The sequence below is a fragment of the Epargyreus clarus genome, unplaced genomic scaffold (assembly GCF_041222505.1).
Source record: "Epargyreus clarus isolate Ecla_fem2 unplaced genomic scaffold, WU_Ecla_fem_2.2 ptg000006l, whole genome shotgun sequence".
NCBI lineage: Eukaryota > Metazoa > Arthropoda > Insecta > Lepidoptera > Hesperiidae > Epargyreus > Epargyreus clarus.
The window spans coordinates 13,425,407-13,445,843 of record NW_027332214.1 but is presented as its reverse complement, the minus strand read 5'-3'; the positions used below and the strand labels follow the sequence as shown (position 1 = coordinate 13,445,843).

At 36.7% G+C, this 20,437-nt stretch overlaps 1 protein-coding gene across 4 annotated transcripts; it reads left to right on the top strand.

Moving 5' to 3' along the window:
• The first annotated feature begins 4,280 nt into the window (after nucleotides 1-4,280).
• LOC140742999 (phytanoyl-CoA dioxygenase, peroxisomal) lies at nucleotides 4,281-19,071 on the top strand. Of its 4 annotated transcripts, none has more exons than XM_073074126.1 (7): nucleotides 4,281-4,396; nucleotides 6,793-6,978; nucleotides 7,703-7,857; nucleotides 16,912-17,074; nucleotides 17,426-17,599; nucleotides 17,952-18,122; nucleotides 18,504-19,071. In XM_073074126.1, the coding sequence occupies exons 3-7, from the start codon at nucleotides 7,832-7,834 to the stop codon at nucleotides 18,756-18,758; spliced, it is 789 nt and encodes a 262-aa protein (XP_072930227.1). In that variant the 5' UTR covers nucleotides 4,281-4,396; nucleotides 6,793-6,978; nucleotides 7,703-7,831; the 3' UTR covers nucleotides 18,759-19,071. The 4 variants fall into 4 exon arrangements, with proteins under 4 accessions (XP_072930227.1, XP_072930228.1, XP_072930229.1 ...); XM_073074127.1 differs by lacking the exon at nucleotides 4,281-4,396 and adding an exon at nucleotides 6,637-6,698; XM_073074128.1 differs by lacking the exons at nucleotides 4,281-4,396; nucleotides 6,793-6,978 and adding an exon at nucleotides 7,326-7,344.
• Nucleotides 19,072-20,437: the final 1,366 nt, after the last annotated feature.

The following is a 20,437-nucleotide window of genomic DNA, read 5'->3' as shown; positions in this document are numbered from 1 at the left end:
CTTTTCCGAGGTGTTCCAGCTTAGTCCTCAGGGGTAGCGGCGCATCTGTGGCCAACCTCAGGTAGGAATATCTAATCTTATCTGGGGTTGATTACAGATGTCCATGGGCGGCAGTAGCCACTTACCATCAGGTGGACTGCATGCTTGTCTGCTACTCCTGTTATAAAAAAAATATAAGGGATAGTACGTGAAAAATGTCTGGAAATACAACATATCATCACACAATAATCTGTTTAACTTGGATCTCATTTTTCACAGTGTGTTGAGATAAATTACAACCGACTTATTTTGAAGAAATATTTTGTAAAACTCAAACGCATGTCTCATGTAATTAAGGTCGTGCCGCATTTATTTAAGCTTTGAGACAGCAGTGTTGTTGTGTTTTGGTTTCCAGAGTTCGATAAGGCAAGAACTTATACGAACCATTCAAACGAAGTCCTAATAGGTACGAGTAGCATCGCATTTGTAAATATATCTTATTTTATATTTAGAGGTATCTTATTTTGACACAGAAACAAAGGTAGTGCAGATAATGCGGATTCTGTATTTTTATATTCCAGAGCATAGATTGTCTTTAAGCCTCCCAATCTGCGTCTTCACTTCCTCGTGACGAAATCGATCCTATCGCGACCCTGTTCTATTACTTAAAATATATCCATGTGAAATATCTCTACAGGATCTCTTACATTTATCATAACAGTTGAAATGTATTCACAATTTTTGAAAAAAATATTTTCTATTACTCCTGCAAATACTTTGGCAAAATGTAAAAAAGTCTTATAGGTAACCGTCGTACAAATATTAAAATCGTAAAGCAACCAGCGTTAAATTGAATTTCATTTATCTTTAAGGTTGTTGCTTTATTTTTAGTTTGGGATTTTTTTTACTTAAGACATATGGAATTAAAGTAGATGGTTTTGATATATTTAATTAAGCAACCACGAAGTATTAATAGTTTAGGACGCAATTAATAATATTAAATTTGAAAAATGACTTAAGAGTCGATTTCTAGATAAGTTAAAAGAACTGAATATGAATAAATTAAAATGTGTACTTATGTATTTTGGATGTAAGTGAAGTAATGTTCTACAAGATACATATTTACTTCTTGGTACCGAGTGCTGCAAAGATAATTGTTTCTTTTCGCAGTTCAATGTTTATGTAATTGTAGTCCAATGCTGACCACACCGACAGACAGAAACATATCTTGTGCTCTAAATGGAATACATATTAGAAACATTTACAAACAGAGGCGGCAAGGGTAAGTTATCTTCCTGTCTAAATGTAAAATAAAATGTAAAACTTTCTAAATGTAAAATTTGCTTAAGGATGGAACAAACAGATTTTCTAAAAAGTATATTTTTTTAAATTCATGTATTTACAGTATAGTATAAGTGACAATAAATTATTCTATTTAGACAGAAAGAGGCGCTTCTGGAATTTGTTCTAAAACCGTCTTCACCATAAACAACTCATTATTAAGAGAAAGGTATCATAGTCTGTCATGCCGACCAAGTGCGTATTGGTAGCCTTCACATATCTTTGAGTTTTTTTTATTTCCTGATGATGTCTCCCTTCATCGTTAGAGTAAGTGATAATCAAAAGTACGCACATAACTTGGATTAATCAGAGATGCGATTTCGAACGGACATGGGATTCGAACTTCGAACCCTCAGTATATTAGGCTGAATTTCACACCACTGAGCTACGAGTGTAAGTGCTTTATTATAAAACAGCTATATAAAATTTATCCTCGATTAATATTTCTGTTCAAAAAAATAGATTTTGTAGTGCTAAAAATTTAGGAACTATTATATTTATTTCCAGTGCACTGACCTTAGCCAATGCATTGTTTCCCAACCAAGGCCCTACTAAGGGCGTAAAGTACAACCCCACGATCGGGTACGAGGCGTACTGGCCAGAAGGCGACTGGGTCTACAGCAAGGCGCCCAACAGAACCACCCTGGGCATCAAGGATGAAATGTGTGGTCGGCCCTGCTCGAAGCTATATCGAGAGTAACGTATTTTTTGTCATGCTATCTTATTATCAGAAATCAATAGTTACACTTTGGTCCCTGATGTACTTTACATTTATAGACTTTAGATAGACAGTTTTAAAAATCAGACATACTTGGGCTTTGAATCCTTTAAATTTAAAGACTTCACAAGATTTACTGCACTCAAACTGTCACATATTGCCAAGCCCTTAAGCTTCTGTTAATCAATCTCGTCTCCACAGGTACGGACCCATTTGTGGCAGAAATAAAAAATTTGTTCACAAGACTTTCAATACCTACTGTGAATTACATAATGAGGACTGCCTTTTAAGAGAAGGTACGCCAAGAAAGAAAAGCAAATATGTAGATACATGGTATCGTGTCAGCCAAGTTCTAAAAAAAACTTAAAATAATTAACATTGATTTTCTTATCTAACTGCAACAATGCTACCTTTAGTTATAATATTAGGTAAAATATATAAAAGGATACTACATTGTATAAGGCACTGATATTTAACATTCATGGTCTCTCAAAGAAAGGTACTTAAGCCAAAGTACACCGTGCCGGCCAAGTGCGTATTCGTAGACTTCACATATCTTAGGTTCCTCAAAAACATAAGCCTGTGGCACTTATACTTTTAGTGAGAAATAGATATAGCGCAGACGCCTTGGGAAGAAACTCGAAAGGACCTACCCATTAAATTTCTCGTTGTTTCAGACTGGTTAATAGCTTACCGAGGGGAGTGCCAAGGTGAATTTAAAACGTACCCCACAAAGAGTAGATCGATCATTACGAGACTTGTGTCATATTTTTCCCTTTTCGAGTACAAAAAACCAACACCAAAAATCAATATCAACTTTTGGTTAACTACGACAACTCGTAAACCTTAATAACTACACAGGGTGAAGTTTTCAAGAGTGCGTACATACCGAAATCCAAACAATCAGGGTTACCGAATGCTGAAATAAGCTGTGAGACCGATTAAGATAACATTAAAAGTGCATCGTTTGATAAAAACATATATTTCCCAAGACGCGAGAGAAACGAATTCGTTTTAAAAACAAACGCATCATGTTTTATTCCACCATGGATAGTATCGGTTATAAGGATCAAATGGGAAGTAATGATAAATTGTAAGCTTATGCTTATTAAAGTAATAATTAATTCGATATTAAATGACTTTATAAAGTAGCATAATAAAATGTTATGTAAAATTCAAATGATTAATGAATCCATCCTAATCCTAACCAATCCCTTCTTAAATTGTCATGAGATGTACATTTACTATACTGCTTTTTTACAATCTTCTGCCCATCTACTGCTATCATAATAATAAATTAAACCATCACGAATTTCGATGTTCTCTGAAGAAAAACTATTCGCATCGGAGGAACCTTATTAGGAGGAATATGCTCCACTACTGTATTTACGGTCTTCTCAAATTGTCAGAGTGAACCGTATTCAGCAGGGGCATGTAAGGAGTTCCAGCCATGCTGAAGGACCGGGTTCAAATCCGATAATAATTATGTCTTCCTTTAATGGTAAAAGATGAAATTGAGTATTTCTATTTAGTATATTTTTCTTAAAGATCAAGTATAATACCTACGTTTTGCATCATATGAAATTTAATTATTGACATTTTGAGAAGAGATCCCTGCGCAGTTTTAGTCAACATTGCTCGCCGCTGATAGAACGACGCCATAAAAACAATCGTGCTTATGGTGATTGGAAATTAAGAAATATATGATTTGTTGCGCGCCATGTACCGGTCACTTGCGATTTTATGTTAGTATCATAATTGAATTTCAGTTTGTTTTAATAAAGAAATAATAAGCTGGACATCATTAAAAAAATATGTATAAGTAGTATGAACATCAAGTCGAATTCAAGATAGAATATTAAAAAGTATTTCAAAATTATGTGCATTACATAAATATGACTTTAATGGTGTAAACACAATGACTTATTATTATTATTAGACGAGCATGCAGTCCACCTGATGGTAAGTGCCTACTGCCGCTCATGGACATCTGTAATCAACCCCAGATAGGATTAGATATTCCTATCTGAGATCGGCCACAGATGCGCCGCTACCCTTGAGGACTAAGCTGGAACGCCTTGGAAAAGTCTGCCTCCCTTACCACACCCTTCAAAACGGAACACAGCAGCGCCTAACACTGCTGTTATTAGGTAGAAATAGGTGTGGCGGTGGTGCCGCCGGAGTCGAACCACAAAGGGCTCTACCACCTTCAATTATTTCTTTATACAATATTATTTCTAAATACTTAGTAATTTTATTGAAATTTTTAATCAAATGTTCTTCATTTTCAGTTCAATACCTAGTGGTACTCCTACTATGCATCAGCAGTGAATCCCAAATGCACAAGGATTGGCCACCGTAACGTATTACAGTCATTTTATATTTGAAACAACTAAGTTTCACCCGTGGTAATCGGACCCTGTCTAATATGACGCCCTTGTAATCCATCAAAATAACTACACCAAAATTTGTAAACAGGCCAATTCGTCAACGTATTGAATTCACTACCAACGAGATTAACGTACGTTGCTAATAATCTGTCTATCTTATGTTTTACACTCCAAAGATTGATATTTGCATAGTCTACATACTAGAAATTGTCAATTAACCTGCGTGGCGGAGCTGTCACCGTACGGTCTGACGCGCAGAGGGTTTCGGATTCGATCCCCGGCCAGACAGATATGTGAATGATGAATTTGGATTTGTGTGTGTAGAAAGCGTTTACGATACTTGGTATAAAAAAATTGTATGGATTGTTTGTTAATAATAAGCGTAAATACCTATATAGGTTAATTACAGATTCGTGGGCAGCAGTTACCATTTACCATTCATGTGCATTGTCTATTTCAATTCGTAAAAAATATAGATACTGTAACGTTGGGTTCAGTGGAATCACGAATATTTGCCGAAACATGGTAAAACATAACCGTGCAAATATTCAAAAACAACGTTCGTTTAATATTTGTTTTTAGCATGGTAATCGTGTAAATGACAGATAGAAAACCAAATCACTTCCTCTGTCCAGTTATCAAGTTACAAAAAGGGAAAACTGAGTTATTACGTCACCCATGTATAGCGAGACACAGATAACTTAAACCACAGACCTATATTGGGTACAAAACAAATACAGGTCTGTGACTTAAACTGTAGAGGCTATTTCTTTGAATATCTTTGACTTATCTGCTACAATAGTAAATCTAGTCGAGTACTCAGTAGATATTAGTATATTCATATAATATTGTATCTTCATATTATGTCTCTTTCTTACCCCAGAGCAAATATATTTCGATTTTCCTTATGTACTATACTAGTATTTTTTTTCTCCGTTGGCGAAAATACTTATTTATCAAAGGATTCTTTAATTACTATTAAATACTTACTTATTTAATACTTTTTATTGAACTAACTAGATTTTGATTACTTTTCAGTTTTCCTAGTAAATGTCTTGAAAAGTTGATAATATGAATTAAGTCAACGTAACGCTCGCAGTTGAGTCGTAAAATCGGGCAGTCTGCAATTTGGGATAATACGCTGAAATATATATGAATAAATGCTGAACCGTTAATAACCATACAAATTTAACTGTTTGACGATAATGAAAATATTAAACCCAACTTTTACATCCATTCATTTGAGTTAAATATTATTTCGCGAAAAAATCCTTATCTATTTTAAATGACGATATGATCAAAAAACAAGAAAATATATTGAAATATTTTTATTAGGATTAATATTTAAAGTAGTCATTTTGTAAATGCTGATTACTCTATGGCAATGTAGGGATGTCGCTCAAGCGTCAAGCACACTCCGTGCGCCTGTCCGGCGACCGGCGTCCGGCGACCGGCAGTCTGACATCGGACCGACATTGCGATAACTTGCTCTCTGTCCGCATATAACAGTACGAGTATTCTGTATTTGAGTCACTTTTTATAAGGTTTTGTTTATAAAACCTTTTAATAAACCTAGAGTTATTCATGTAGCTTGAATATTGTTTAAATACTTACAATTACACGTAAATAACAACTTTGTTATAATGTTACATGGTTATAATGTTATTGATAACATGATCTGCCATCGCTTTAAAATTTTAAAGCCTACAAACTACATTGTACATCGGTTTTATAACAGTTAACACTACAGTAGTACGACATGGGTCCGTAATTACATGTAGCCTTTAAATTTAGTGTTTCAGGTTAACCATCAACTTCAGTTAGGTGTTATTATTTTTGGTTTAGCAAATTACCGTGTAAATCTTTTAATTTCGAGATTAGATTCTCCTGCTCGCGTGACTATTATTTTATATAACACAGGGATATTAGACGAGCATGCAATCCACCTGATGGTCAGGGCCTACTAATGCCCATGAATCTAATCAACCCCAGATAAGATTAGATGCTGTTAGGGTTCTGGGACTCAAATAAAAGTGTGGGCTGTAGAATGCTGGTTTATTATGGCCGCTTAATTACAGGGTTTATCCCGGTTAAAACAATATTTTTAAGACAAATCGTCCGTGGCCGACGGAGATCGCAAGCGCGAGTGTTCGGCTCGTACCGCCACCGCACCGCCCTCCGTTGACGTTGACGTTGCCCGCCTCCGTCCGCGCGTCTCCTCCCGTGCGTGTTATGTAGGAATCTTAACAGATACCTCAGGTCGGCCATAGGTGCGTCGCTATCGAATAGGTCGTGCGTGCTAATGCCTCGGAAAAGTATTTTTTACTTTATATTTTTGATTTTCGTATTGTAAAAATATTTTAGGCACCTACAGAAGCAATATATGGAAGAAATTCAAAATGCGTACAAGGATTACAACCCGAATCCTGGGTACGAGCCCTACTGGGCGGATGGCGCGTGGGTGTTTGTGGACCGTGACGCCAAGTTTAACAGGTCAACGACCAAGATGCAGCTGGTCTGCGGTGAAGAATGCAACTATCTCCACAAAAGGTTCTCTTTTAATAAAACAGGAGTAACAAACGAGCGTATGGTCCAGCTGATGATAAGTGGTTTCTAGACGTGGACATCGCTCGGAGAAGGAGTCGCCGCGGGCGTACGTAAAGGCCCCCGGCGCTGTGTCCCTGTAGTTCCGGGACCAGAATAAAGCTACGGTATCCCCTGCCTTTCGTAAGAGGCGACTAAAAGGGGGCTTCCGGGGTTGCGGGTGGCAAGAGTGGGACGGTGTGGCGAGCGTCACGCTCACCTGGGCGGAGCCCAACGGGGCAACGCGCTAAGAGGGCTCCGGTTGCGTTCCTTTGGAGATCCCGGAGCCCTCTACGCAGCGCCGAGGACGGCCACCGGGGGAGTTTTAGTGCGGTAAGAATCCCACATAACCCTACGTCGCTTCCACGACACCGGGTACCTTTTGAAGGTTTCCCCCTCGTAAACAAAAAAAAAAAGACGTGGACATCGACATAGCTGGCTCATATACATTTGTCATCAATCCTAGATAAGATAAAAATTGTATCTGAACTCTGACTAAGCTGGAAGACCTCATATGCCATCCTTACCATTCCCTTTAAACCGAAACACAGCAGCATTAAACATTGCTTTCTTTAAGCCTAGATGCGATGGCGGTGTCTCCGAAGTCGCACTATAAAGTGTTCTACCACCTGATTCTACCACTTTTTCCTACATCTAGGTTCTCTTTTACAATTTTGATTTTAATTTACAGAATAAAAGATGTGTGCGGTCGTCAAGTTTACTCTGGGGATTCACAATGTCATTCGCCTCATTGCATTATTGATGACTTTACTAGTGTATTCACGAACTTCAATACCTACTGCGAATTCCTCAACCAACAATGCAGGGAGACGAAGTTGGGGAAGAGTAAGTAGATTTTTAAATCATAAATAAATTAACAGTAGCGTTAAGCGCTGCTATGTTCTGGTTCGAAAGGTGTGGTAAGGGAGACATAATTTTCCGAGGCGTTTTAGCTTAGTTCTCAGGGGTAGTGGTGCCTCTGTGGTAAACCTCAGGCAGTAATATGTAATCCTACCTGGGGTTGGTTACAGTTGAGCGGCAGTAAGCACATCATAAGGTCTGCATGCTCCTGTGCTACTCCTATTAACCAGATCCTTTCGAGAAAGCTCGATTAGAAGAGGCATTGACTCCGTGATCCGTCGATCGACCGGTTACGGATGTACAATATGTACTAATGGGCGGCAGTAGCAGCGGGCTGCGGACTTTAGCGGTGAAAGATTACACCATGAGAAAGTCAACATGATAAAAAGTTTAATACAATAGGGTATTTGACTACAGTGAAAATATCAATCAAACTGTTGTTAGCTTAGAAGCAAATATTTTTATAAGCCAAGTAAGCCCAGTAATAATTTAAAAGTCCGTATGATCTTTTAACAAATCAATAATAAAATCAGTAAATTTTCATGTTTATCCACATGATTGAAAACGCACGGGATTGGCTGTGACTAAAGTGATGTCACCTACCTGTAAACATTAAATGTCAGTCGAACGGGTCTATCATTGACAATTTTTCGATTTTATTAGTTTATGTTTCTCAAACCTTTATAAAAGCTAAATAACTTTCAATGTTTATCCTCTGGAGGATGCGTATCGCTATCGTACTTTCGTAATTAACTTCGTTAAAAATATCGTGACGTCACTTCCTGACATACGAGGCACGTCATATGATCGACTGTTTTTACAAGACGTTCCCTTAAAGGTAATTGAGTATGTTTTTTGCTAATAAATATGCCTTATTTCGAAAAAAAAATCAATGACATGGGTTTCTGATACACATATGTAAATAGTAAAACACTTTCTTAAAACCTGTCAAATTCCCTATTGGTTATTGTTAGTATAATAGGTAACAACACTAATGTAGATAGGAAATGTAGATAGAATAGCATACGAGCATTCGTATGCTATTCCGTCATATAAAAAATGACGTTGACGAATAATGTCATTGATTGTTCCAGTGTGGGTCCTCGTGCACGCCGGGCGCTGTGTGGCCCACTCGTCCTTACTGCCGCCTGTGCGTTATGGTGGCCTAATAGTGAGCAGAGTAAATGAATATTTTACGAAGTTATCACAGGTCTTTTTCAACAATTCGCTGCCGCCGCCGGTATGAAGTCACGCAAACTTATAAACTACATGACGTTTCGCACACTCTTTTAAATAAAACTGTATTCAAAAATCTGTTTTACCATTCCATGGAAGTTCCCGTGAAATAAGTTTAGTTTCTTTCCAGATTGCCTTCATGTAGAGGTTGATAAAATATTATGACAATTACAGAGCGAAACCATTGCTAAGACTAAATAATAAAAAAAATGTAGACTCATAAAACTGTAATGTTTAAACCGGGTCTAAAGCATTGCAAGTCCGTCATATTAAACATAATACGGAGTTAAGAACATAATTAAAATAGCTGGGACGACATGTAACAAAAACGTTCACCAATCCGTATGGATTCAACTGTCTTCACCAGGACTATTATCGGCAGCCCTATTCTGTCCACGTACAAAAACATTCAATCAGTTGCACAAAGCGTAGTTTTTCATAATGTGACCGTTTAACATAATCCCGAGATCGGGATCCTTTGTGCGGGAAAGAAAGGAATAATCGGTGGTCATACATCTCGTCTTTATCTCGCTCGGCCGGCGGTCGTGATGGAGAGGGCCCTTTGAACTCGTTCGATATCACCAGAATAAGTAGCCACCTGGAAAAGGTTAATGAACATCCTTAATGTTTGGCGAACTGCGGTACTCTGGCTAAATTGCTGAGATTGTCGAGTATGAGGATGACGTCTTTTTAATCGACTTCCCATAGGAAAGCGGATCTCTATCCGTCGTGTATATCTTTTTCTTGTAATACAAGCAATTGATGAGATTCGGTAGTGGAACACTTTGTGCCGGTCAAGTATGAGTCAAACTCTCTCAAGGAGAGTTCCGTACCAACGTGACATATTTAACACAACATATTTCGAATAGTATTTTAGTATTTGTAGTACAAGCAGGTAGGTTGTAGGCTTGGTGGTCCCTGTAGTTCCGGGACCAGAATAGAGCTACGGTATCCCCTGCCTTTCGTAAGAGGCGACTAAAAGGGGCTTCCGGGGTTGCGGGTGGTAAGACTGGGAGCTCGAACCGCCCGGACAGCGACCCCGGGAAGGACGGCGGTATGTGTGGTCGCATACCGTTGTGCACACCAGACGGTTTGGCGAGCGTCACGCTCACCTGGGCCCGATGGGGCAACCCGCTAAGAGGACTCCGGTTGCGTTCCTCTGGAGATCCCGGAGTCCTCTACGTAGTGCCGAGGACGGCCACCGGGGGGTTTTTAGTGCGGTAAGAATCCCACATAACCCCGTGCCGCTCCCACGGCACAGGGTACCTTTTGAAGGTTTCCCCCTCGTAAACAAAAAAAAATGTGAGCCGTCACGGGACGCCTGGCAGATGTGAAACATCGACATTATTATTTTGTAAAAGTAATATGCAGAAAAGAACATATTGTGATAGGAACTAAATATGTCATAATGATAAAATAAAACATTACGATTTTTTTCCAGATAACGATGACTATTTATTGAATAAACATTTATTTTCATTAAATACAAAAATTTACGAATTTATTTCAAATCGTGACTACTTAATTATCGCACAGTCGATTGCGCATGGCGACGCGTCGCCACACCGTACACACTACTGCGTGCGGCATGCGTCGCCACGCCAGAAATCGGTTTTACGTGCGGCTATAGATGTTTCACATCAAAAAAAAAGTGTGTGTGTGTCAGCTACGACGCATGATTTGAGTTTACTCCTTACGAACGATAATTATGATATATATCGAATAGAAAATAGTTAATGACGTTTTAATGTTTTATATATTGCTAATTATTTTTATTGTACTAATTACTTTCATATGGGATTTGAACTTACTGTATTTTAAATTAATAAAAGCACTCTTGATTCATATTTTGGTTAAAAACGCTACTTCCTTTTTGAGAGGATATGATGATTGTAATAAAAAGGAGGGATTGTAATGGTAATACGTTGCCGCCCAGCGACATGTATACATGTTCGAAACGAAATGTACCGTAACCGTCCACGGACATGTATACACGGTTACGGTTAGTTTAGCACCTTCGTATTTGGCTTATTTTAAATTATCTATGTTTTATTTGTGGCTAAAAATACTTTTAATATGTAGTCTGTGAACCTATTTTACCGATACAACGCATTCCTTCACGTCACTAGTACAAAAAAATAAAATTATGACATTTCTATTCAGTGACTTCACTGGTGTTGCGCGTAAAGTGTGGATATATATGTTTGTCTCTTTCTACGTAACGCCTTAACCTTTTCGTGTTACACTTGATTTTACTCCTCATAAAATTTCCGTACCGGGCCTTATAACTCAAATCGTTTCTTAAGGAGTAAACTCCAAAAATAAAATTATGACATTTCTATTCAGTGACTTCACTGGTGTTGCGCGTAAAGTGTGTATATATATGTTTGTCTCTTTCTACGTAACGCCTCAACTTTTCGTGTTACACTTGATTTTACTCCTCATAAAATTTCCGTACCGGGCCTTATAACTCAAATCGTTTCTTAAGGAGTAAACTCCAAAAAGTTTGTAGGCTTGGTAATCAAGTCTCATTTATACTAGAGAATACCTTGGTATTAACTTGGACCTTTAAAGTGCGCAACCAAACACCTACCCACTAAGTTACGATAACGCAAACTAAACTACGAAAATAAATCAGAAAAGAAAAAATACTATGAATTTCCGCATTCATGACAGAAAAGCGGAGTATGTTCGGAGTACGCTTTATAACGTAACACAATACTTCAACATTGTGAGACGGCGATGTCGTATCTTATAAGCGGATTCCTTCCTTGCAAATTGCATGCGAGCACTCCCCTGTTACAGTTTTAATGACATGATATGGAATCCAGCTCGAAATGAAACGAAATATCATTGTGATTGTTGTACAAGTTTTTGCGAGAGCGCTTTAAGTGTTCGGGTACGAGTGGTGTTTTTGAAATGAAGACCAGTTACTTCCAGTCTCTTCCATTACATTAGTTAGTTGCGTTCAAATCGGTTCAGTTTTCCAAGATGACCTGCAGGCAAACAAAAATTATGTAATATACTAATTCGGCAACGCATCTGTGTTCGGTTTCAGAACGTGTATTGTATATGGAGTTGGTTATGGATGACCATAGGCGGCAATGGCTACTTACCATAAGGTGGACTACATGCTCTATTCTACTTCAACCTTATAAACATAGTTACCTCGTAGCAGACGAGCATGCAGTCCACCTAATGTAAGTGGCTACTACGGTCCATCGACATCTGTAATCAACCCCAGATAGGATTAGACATTCCTACCAGAAGTCGACTACAGATGCGTTGCTACCCCTGAGGACTAAGCTGTAACGCCTCGGAAAAGTATGTTCCCTTACCACATCCTTCAAACCAGAACAGAATAGCGCTTAACACTGTTGTTATGAGGTAGAAATAGGTGTGGCGGTGGTGCCGCCGCAGTCGAACCACAAAGGGTTCTACCACCTTCAATTACGTATGATGTTAACCAAATTCGTCACTTCAAACGCTTTTCATTCCGTAATCTGTTAGCATTGTCCTAAATGGCGGAGCTGCGATATGTAGTTTTAATATCGCCTGAAAAGTTGTATTGTTCGCGTAGCGGCGTCATGAACTGAAATGTAGCTGGGTAACTGCTACACTGTCAGGGTGCATATGTAAATGATATGAAATGTGAGTTAGTGATTACTTATATTCTGGTTTTATTTATTTATTTTCGTCATGAAAAATGTTGCATTTACTTAAATCATGAGGTATATAATTTATTATTTCCCAATATAATTAGGGCACGGATCGCAACTCCGAATAATACGGATTTAAGTCATATTCCCCCGCGCTGACCAAGTGTAAGTTGGTAGAGATTCTTGAGAACTTTTAAAAATAACTCACAGATTTCCTTGACCATTGAAGCAATCGATAATTAACTTTTAATATGCACGATAACTGAAAAACAATATGAGACTGCCCAGGATTCGAACCTCGGAACCTCGCGATCCGCAAAACATTTTCACATTTTCTTGCAATTAACAAGAATTCTCATTCTTTACATTATATTTTTTCAGCGAACCTATTTAAGTTTATCGCAATTTCACTGAACAAATATTATCTCTTATTGCTATTCGATATAGACAACACTCTTATCCAGGAATTACGTCACTTGATGCTAAACCTATAACTGGCACCGAAAGGGGTAGGGTCTTCTAGCGAGAGACCTAACTTACTTGTTGTATTCAAATAACGGACATGAATCTTGAAATTAGAGTTCACTTTTGAAACGTGAAATTCCCGAATGGTAAGAACATTGTAACCACTACGAATAGTCGTAACTACATTAGATGATTGTCAAGTTTAAGGCTTACAATTTTCCAATAAAGTTGAATTTTAGATGCGTGAAGATGTAGTTATGTCCCTTTGGAGGAGCTAAGCAGATGCAAAATCCGTGAAATGCATTCTCGCATTACAAAGGCGGATACCAGCATCTTCTCGCCACGCCAGTATATTTCATAACCAAATACCTTATTAAACGTCTAGTTAATGCAGCTTTTACTTTATAAAATTGGAGAATAAATTTGTATTTCATGTATAACACAGTGGGTACTGAAATCGATATATTTTTTCACTTTGTGTTCAATCTAGTCATTAGATTACAAATGAACTTGAACCTAAATATGACTTACCAACACTCACGTACGTACGCGGTTTCATTCGTACAGTATTCCTATAAAGAAAACTGTGTTTTCAAGTCAATAAACGTTTTTTTCGCTAGCTAGACGGAATTTCGATATAATTTTTAAGTCCGGTAGTAGTTTAAGAAAATATTGTAACTGACAATTTGTAAGTGCCGCCGTTAGTCTATACAAAATAAATATATTTCATTACATTTCATTTTCACGCCAACTTGCACGACGGAGTGGTAAGCATACCGGTCTGACGTGCAGACGGTTCCAGGTTCGATCCCTGGCCAGATAGGTATCTAAATGGTGAATGTAGGTTTCTGTTCTGTGTATGGTTGCTTGTGTATCCTTTTTGTATGTATTCATGGCACCATCGAACCAGAGAATCATAGTGTAACAAGTAATTAATTTAAAAAATCAAAAACCCGACTGCACCAAAAAGGCTGAAGTAGAATTTCCAAAAGCAGTGAAATAGGCATTTCATTATTTTTATCCAGATAGCCAAATACAAAATTTCATAGTAGGTATCTGCTTCAAAAACAAAAGATGTTCAAATATGTATTATTATCCTATTTTATCCTCGTAGTGCTCATTTACGCTATATAAAGAACCTATGTGTAAAATTCCAGCACACTTAAATTCAGCGGTTTCCCTTTGCGTTGATGTCTGGCACAGCAAATCACTCATTTAGAAAGACAGTCATCTCGATGTGTTATACGAGTATATATGTACTAGCTGACCCGGCAAACGTTGTGTTGCCATATAAATAAAAAAAATAAGGGTGAACAACCCTTATCACTTAAGGGTAAAAAAAAATAGATAGTAGCCTATTCTCAGACCTACTGAATATGTATATAATATTTGGTGAAAATCGGTGAAGTCGTTTCGGAGGAGTACGGTAACTAACACGAGAATTTTATATATAAGATATATTAACTGACACCCTACTGACACCCTACTCGATAGGTTTGGTTAACTTTTTTAAAACGTGTTACTATTTCGCGAAAAAATCCACCATTTACGGTCTATAAAATATATAACTTCATTAAATCAAAGTTTCGGTCATTATTTTACCTCGTTAGAGGTAGAATTTCATCATTTTTATCCAACAAGCCTGATACAAAATTTCATAGTGTTTGCTTCATAATTGACGATTGTTCAAATGAACTTTTAACCCTTATTTTACCCTCTAAGAGGTTGATTTTTCGGAGGGGGATAACTTAGTATGTCCTTGTCGCTATCCAGAAAGCCAAATACAAAATTTTATAGTAGTTGCTTCAAAATTAAAGGATTTCAAAAAAACTGTTTTCCCCTATTTTACCCTCTTAAGGGTGGAATTTCCAAAAGGCCTTTTTTAGTACTTATTCACGCTATATAGAGAACCTATGTGCAAAATTTCAGAACTATAAGGTCCTTGGTTTAGGGTGTACGTTGATTTCTGAAAAATGAAAAAGTCATTTAGTTAGTCAGTCAGTTCGTCACCGTGCTATTTTATATATATACAAATATGTTTTTATAATCTCCGTTTAATTTCCTTTTATTTGATACCCTACTCGATAGGTTCGGTTAACTTTTTTTTTTAAATGTGTTACTATTTCGCGCCAAAAATCCGCCATTTTGATTTTTTTTTTACTAACACACTAAGGACACTCGGGTCATTGAGACAAATATAATGACATCTTAACTGTTGAAATTCATCCAGCCGTTTTTTAGATCGGATCAAATAAAGAAAGACAAACATACAAGATACGCGCGAAAAACATAACCCTTCCTTGGCAGTCGGGTAAAAAGCATCTTAACTCTAATGCGTCATTAGTAAATTTCAGAAAAGTTTGAGAATATTTAATTTATTCTGTTTACTATAGATTTTCTCACGATTTCTTCTTTGTTCTCCTCCTGAGCATGTAATTATTAATTTGTTATTTAATTATTTGTGTATTTCTAACCATAATGCGTAATATATCGTCATCGCTTGATGGAACTTTCACTGACTTTGAATATTCAGTTTTCAAATGTTTTCAAATGTTCCCATCGAATATAATACAATAAGTCTACAGCCTGTGTGTTTTTACATATATTTTGGTTAGATCATAGTATCATAGTTCACGAAAAATAAAAATCGCTCGTAAGTCATTACGTTGCAAAATATTGTGAATCATGCTTTTCCACTGCGTTATTTAAAATGTCTGCTATAATTATCATCGTCAGTTGGCTGCAAGCTGTATGAAATTAAAATTCAAATATTCTGCGCTGTTTTCATATTCTTGTTCATGTTTTAATTTTCTTAAATTCCTCACTTTACTATCTTCCTTTTGCATTAATACGAATGCCCGGTTGAACGATGATAAAAACGGCGAAAATGTGTAGTTATGCATAACGATAACGAAACAATACTTGGTCTATTTTACTATTGTCTTTACACTTTTCTTTTCCACCTTTGATCATCATCATCATCATTAATCCATTACTGTCCCGTCTCCTCACAGAATGAGGAGGATTAAGCCATGAGTGGAAATGCATACCTGGGATTTGAACCACGGACCCTCGATCGAGAGGCCGAGTTTCGACCATTGGGCTATCACTGCTTTGACAGGATATTGTAATAAAAATTGTCCAACATTATTGATATTTTAAAAATAAGTTTAACCCCTACTGCTCGTAATTATATAGGTTACTATAACTTGAACATTGTTTGTGAATATTATATCATATCCAAGGTGTTATCAGAGGTCACATATTTTACATAATAACACGATTGCGTTGATAGTCTCGTATTTACAATATGTCGGTATATTATTCAAAACATTTCGATTTCGCTACTATTTGTTATTTAACGTTTGAATAATTCGTGTCTTCAAATAATATTGTACACAACTTTTGTATTTTATTTTACTTCTGTGTTTAGATTGCGTTTAATCAACTTTTGTTATTTATTTTAAAATATTGTAGATATTATAAAATACTATTGTTTATCCCATTTATGTTTTCGGGGTCTTCTTTTAGAATCACACTAGCTTAGGACTTTATAATATTGACGCTATTTTGGCAATCGGCAACAGAGGGAAAATATTGCAAGAACTATTTTTGCTTCTCAAATTGAACCCAAAATGAAGTTGAAAAAGCTGACTCCAGAACAGAAGCAATTCTACAGGGATAACGGATTCGTTCAGCTCAAGAACCTGATTCCCAAGAAGGAGTTCGAGGAACTTTCCCTGGAGTACGACAGGCTGTTCAAAAGGAAGAACGAGGCGAAGACTGAGAGTTCCTGGGTTGGAAGTGACGATAGCAATAGACAGAGCGACAGCCCTTACTCAGTAAGTCTTTTAATGTATTTTCATAGAATTTGGGGAATCGTAGAGCAAACATTATGCTGATTCGATACGGATTAGATGAAAAAGGTGGGCTTAATAGACGGTATGTATATTAAAATTAAAATTTTAGTAAGTAGTAATATAAACATTGTACATTTTTGGACTAATTTCTAGTTGTCTACCATTCAAAATGGGAGAAAAATGTTTACTGTACAACGTATGTATACGAAGCAAAGATACGCGTATTATGGCACAAGCGGTCACCCATCAAACTGCCAACCAGGACTGATGACTTGTTATAAATCCAATATAATTTACATATTAATTTACTGATTTAAAAACATTAATTACCAGGTAAAAGGAATCCACAACTTGCAGTATCATCACTCAATTTTCGGCAAAATTCTATACAATGAGAATATTCTGGATGCCCTTGAGGATATCATGGAGACGGAGAACATAGCGCTCCACCACACCAAGGCACACTACAAGCCCCCGGAGAAAGGCGCCGCTTACCCTATGCATCAGGTATGAGACATAGTATTCATTGCAATGTATGCTATTACGTATACGCCACGTATACCCTATATTACATGTGCAATAAAATTTGGTGTAAGAATAGGTAATTTTGCCATTGTAATTTACTGTATTTGTGGCAAGAATATTTATTGATTTAATTATATTTCCAGTTGTTATATAAGGTCTATAAAAATCAGTTCCTTACTTTTTATTTCTTCCATGTTTGTTAATCGTTTTTTTTTGTTTGGTACTCTAGTAGCTTACTGACGAAAATTTTTCAATATTGTGAAAAGTTAATTCGCTACGGGCGAACGCAATTTAAATACGGTATTATTGACCACATGAATACGTTTTTCTACAGGACTACCCCTATTTCCCCTACCAAAACGATTCCATGGTGGCAGCGTTCATCCACTTAGACGCAGCATCCCCTGAGAACGGGGGGTTGTTTGTGTATCCCGGCTCTCACAAACTGGGACCGCAGGAAGACTTCGGGCCTAAAGAAGGCAGTAACTTCCATTACGTTGACCAGGTGCGTAAGAAACTGTGTTTTAAAGACCCATATTATTGTAGAGTTTGGTTCTCTGCCAAGCAGACACTATGAAAGATGTATTTTGATTTTTGTTTGAGTCTAATAGTTTGTATGCTTATTTTTTGTGTCACCACCACGTGTAGCGACCACGAACAATTCTGTGGCTATTGCTACCTCTGATACTGGTATAATAAAGCACACATAAATAAAGCAAAAATACATCTGTTGTATACCTCAAATAAGAATCCCGATCTATTTGTGGCTAAATACTGATGTCCATGAGCGTTACTGACTGCTTTACGCCAGTTAGCTTATTTATATTATAACTATTTAAAATATATTATACCAAAACAAACAATTTATTACTTCTGTTTGTTACAGAAAAAGTTTCCGCTCTCCGGCGCGACACCAGTCATCGCAGAAGCAGGTGACGTGGTCATCTTCTCGTACCTGTTGATCCACGGTAGCACACCCAACAACTCCACCAGACCCCGCCGGATGCTGCTCATCCAGTACGCGGACGCACACGACAAGCCCAACGCTGGGGAACGTGGACAACCCGGCCGTGGACTTATCTTACGAGGCGTCTGCCTGGACAGAGATGCCACTGTTGCTAATAGACATCAGATAGCCTAGATATTTTTAATGTAATTTTGTGTAATTACTGCTACTTTTGTCTAAACTTATAACAATAATCATTTGAATAATACTAAATATAGGTATAGTTTTTAAAGTTATTTTTGAAATGATCTACCTACTTTGATTTAAACAATGTATGACAGCGATAAAGACCTAGTAATTTAATGAAAAAGGCGTCTCAAATTGTCTTAAATGTTAACTAGCACTGCTTCCTTTCGGACAAACGGCATGGGGAACATACTTGTATATGTACTTTTAGAAAAAAACATGTAAGTATATATGTTGGATTAATAAAACTTGAAATCCCAAAGGACGGCATTTTTATTTAATTCTCGGTCGTTATAAACGTTAATAAAATAGGTTAATTGTAATAAAATATGAGATAATATATTTATTGCATGTCGTTGCAATCCATTATATCCCACTTTTGAACGCGGGCCTCCTTTAAGACTGAGAAGGGCTTAGGCCATAGTTCACCGTGCTGGCCAAATGCGGGTTGGTAGACTTCATACAAACTTCAGGAGCTTTTTCTTAACTCTCAGGCGTGCAGCTTTCGCTTGTTTTCCTTTTTAGTAAGTACTAATCGACTTCTATTCCGCAAATACCTATCTTCGAAAATGCAGAGGTGCCTGATGCCTGGGAATCGAATATTGTACCCTAAATTTCTAAGCACTACGCTGCTACAGCTGTTTTTATCGCATGTATTCTCGAATAAATAAGTGTGTTAGTAAATAAGAGAACTATTAAATAATACGGAGCTAAATGGTCTATCTGAGTACAACAAAGTTGTTTCTTTTGAAGTACTGAATTGAAACGCTTTATGTCTGCTTTAACATTTCAAGAGTCGAGTATGTAAAGTATGTTTAAAACAGAGTCAAGCAAAGACTTCGAAAAGTTATATGTTTATAGTAGTTTTGTATCGCTGTTTCAATGGATAAATGTGAGGTATTACTATTTTGTTGTTTTTTTGTTAACGAAGCAGTTGATACCTTATTTTATTTCTGTTTGTAATCCACTAAAATTGTGCCTTAAAGTTGTGTATAGTCATATCTATCAAAAAGGAGATAACGATGAATACAACACAAGATTGCTACAAATAACTAAATAGCTACTAATTAATGTGTAAACATAATTTTTATTACTTTGTTTTTAATCGTACTTTTAGATTACAAATGAACTTCAACCTAAACCTTACTTAACACGACTCGCAAACACACGCGGATTTGTTCGTTTTTATACAGAAAACGTTTGAAAACGCGTTTTTCATAATAGTTAATATTCCTTAAAATTGGTTCAATATCTTTGACTATTAAATTGTATATAGGTTCCCATAACATAAACATAAAACATAAATATATTGTGATTATTATATCATACCCACAGTGTTATCAAAGGTCAAAAATTTTCCATAATAATACAATTGTGTTGATACAACTGTGTTTAAATATGTAGCAGTATGTATTCAGTACAATTAAAGAAACATCTCGATTTTAAATGCATTTCTTATTTCTTATCGAACTTTCGAGTGTTATGTGGTTTCAAATTATATAGGAATCGCTTATAATATATTGTGTTTACGAATAGTTTAAGATAGTTATTTATTGGCATTATTTTAAAAATATCGCTTACATTTCATTTTTGAGAATTAAAATAATAGTGTTATTTTTTATTCTTAT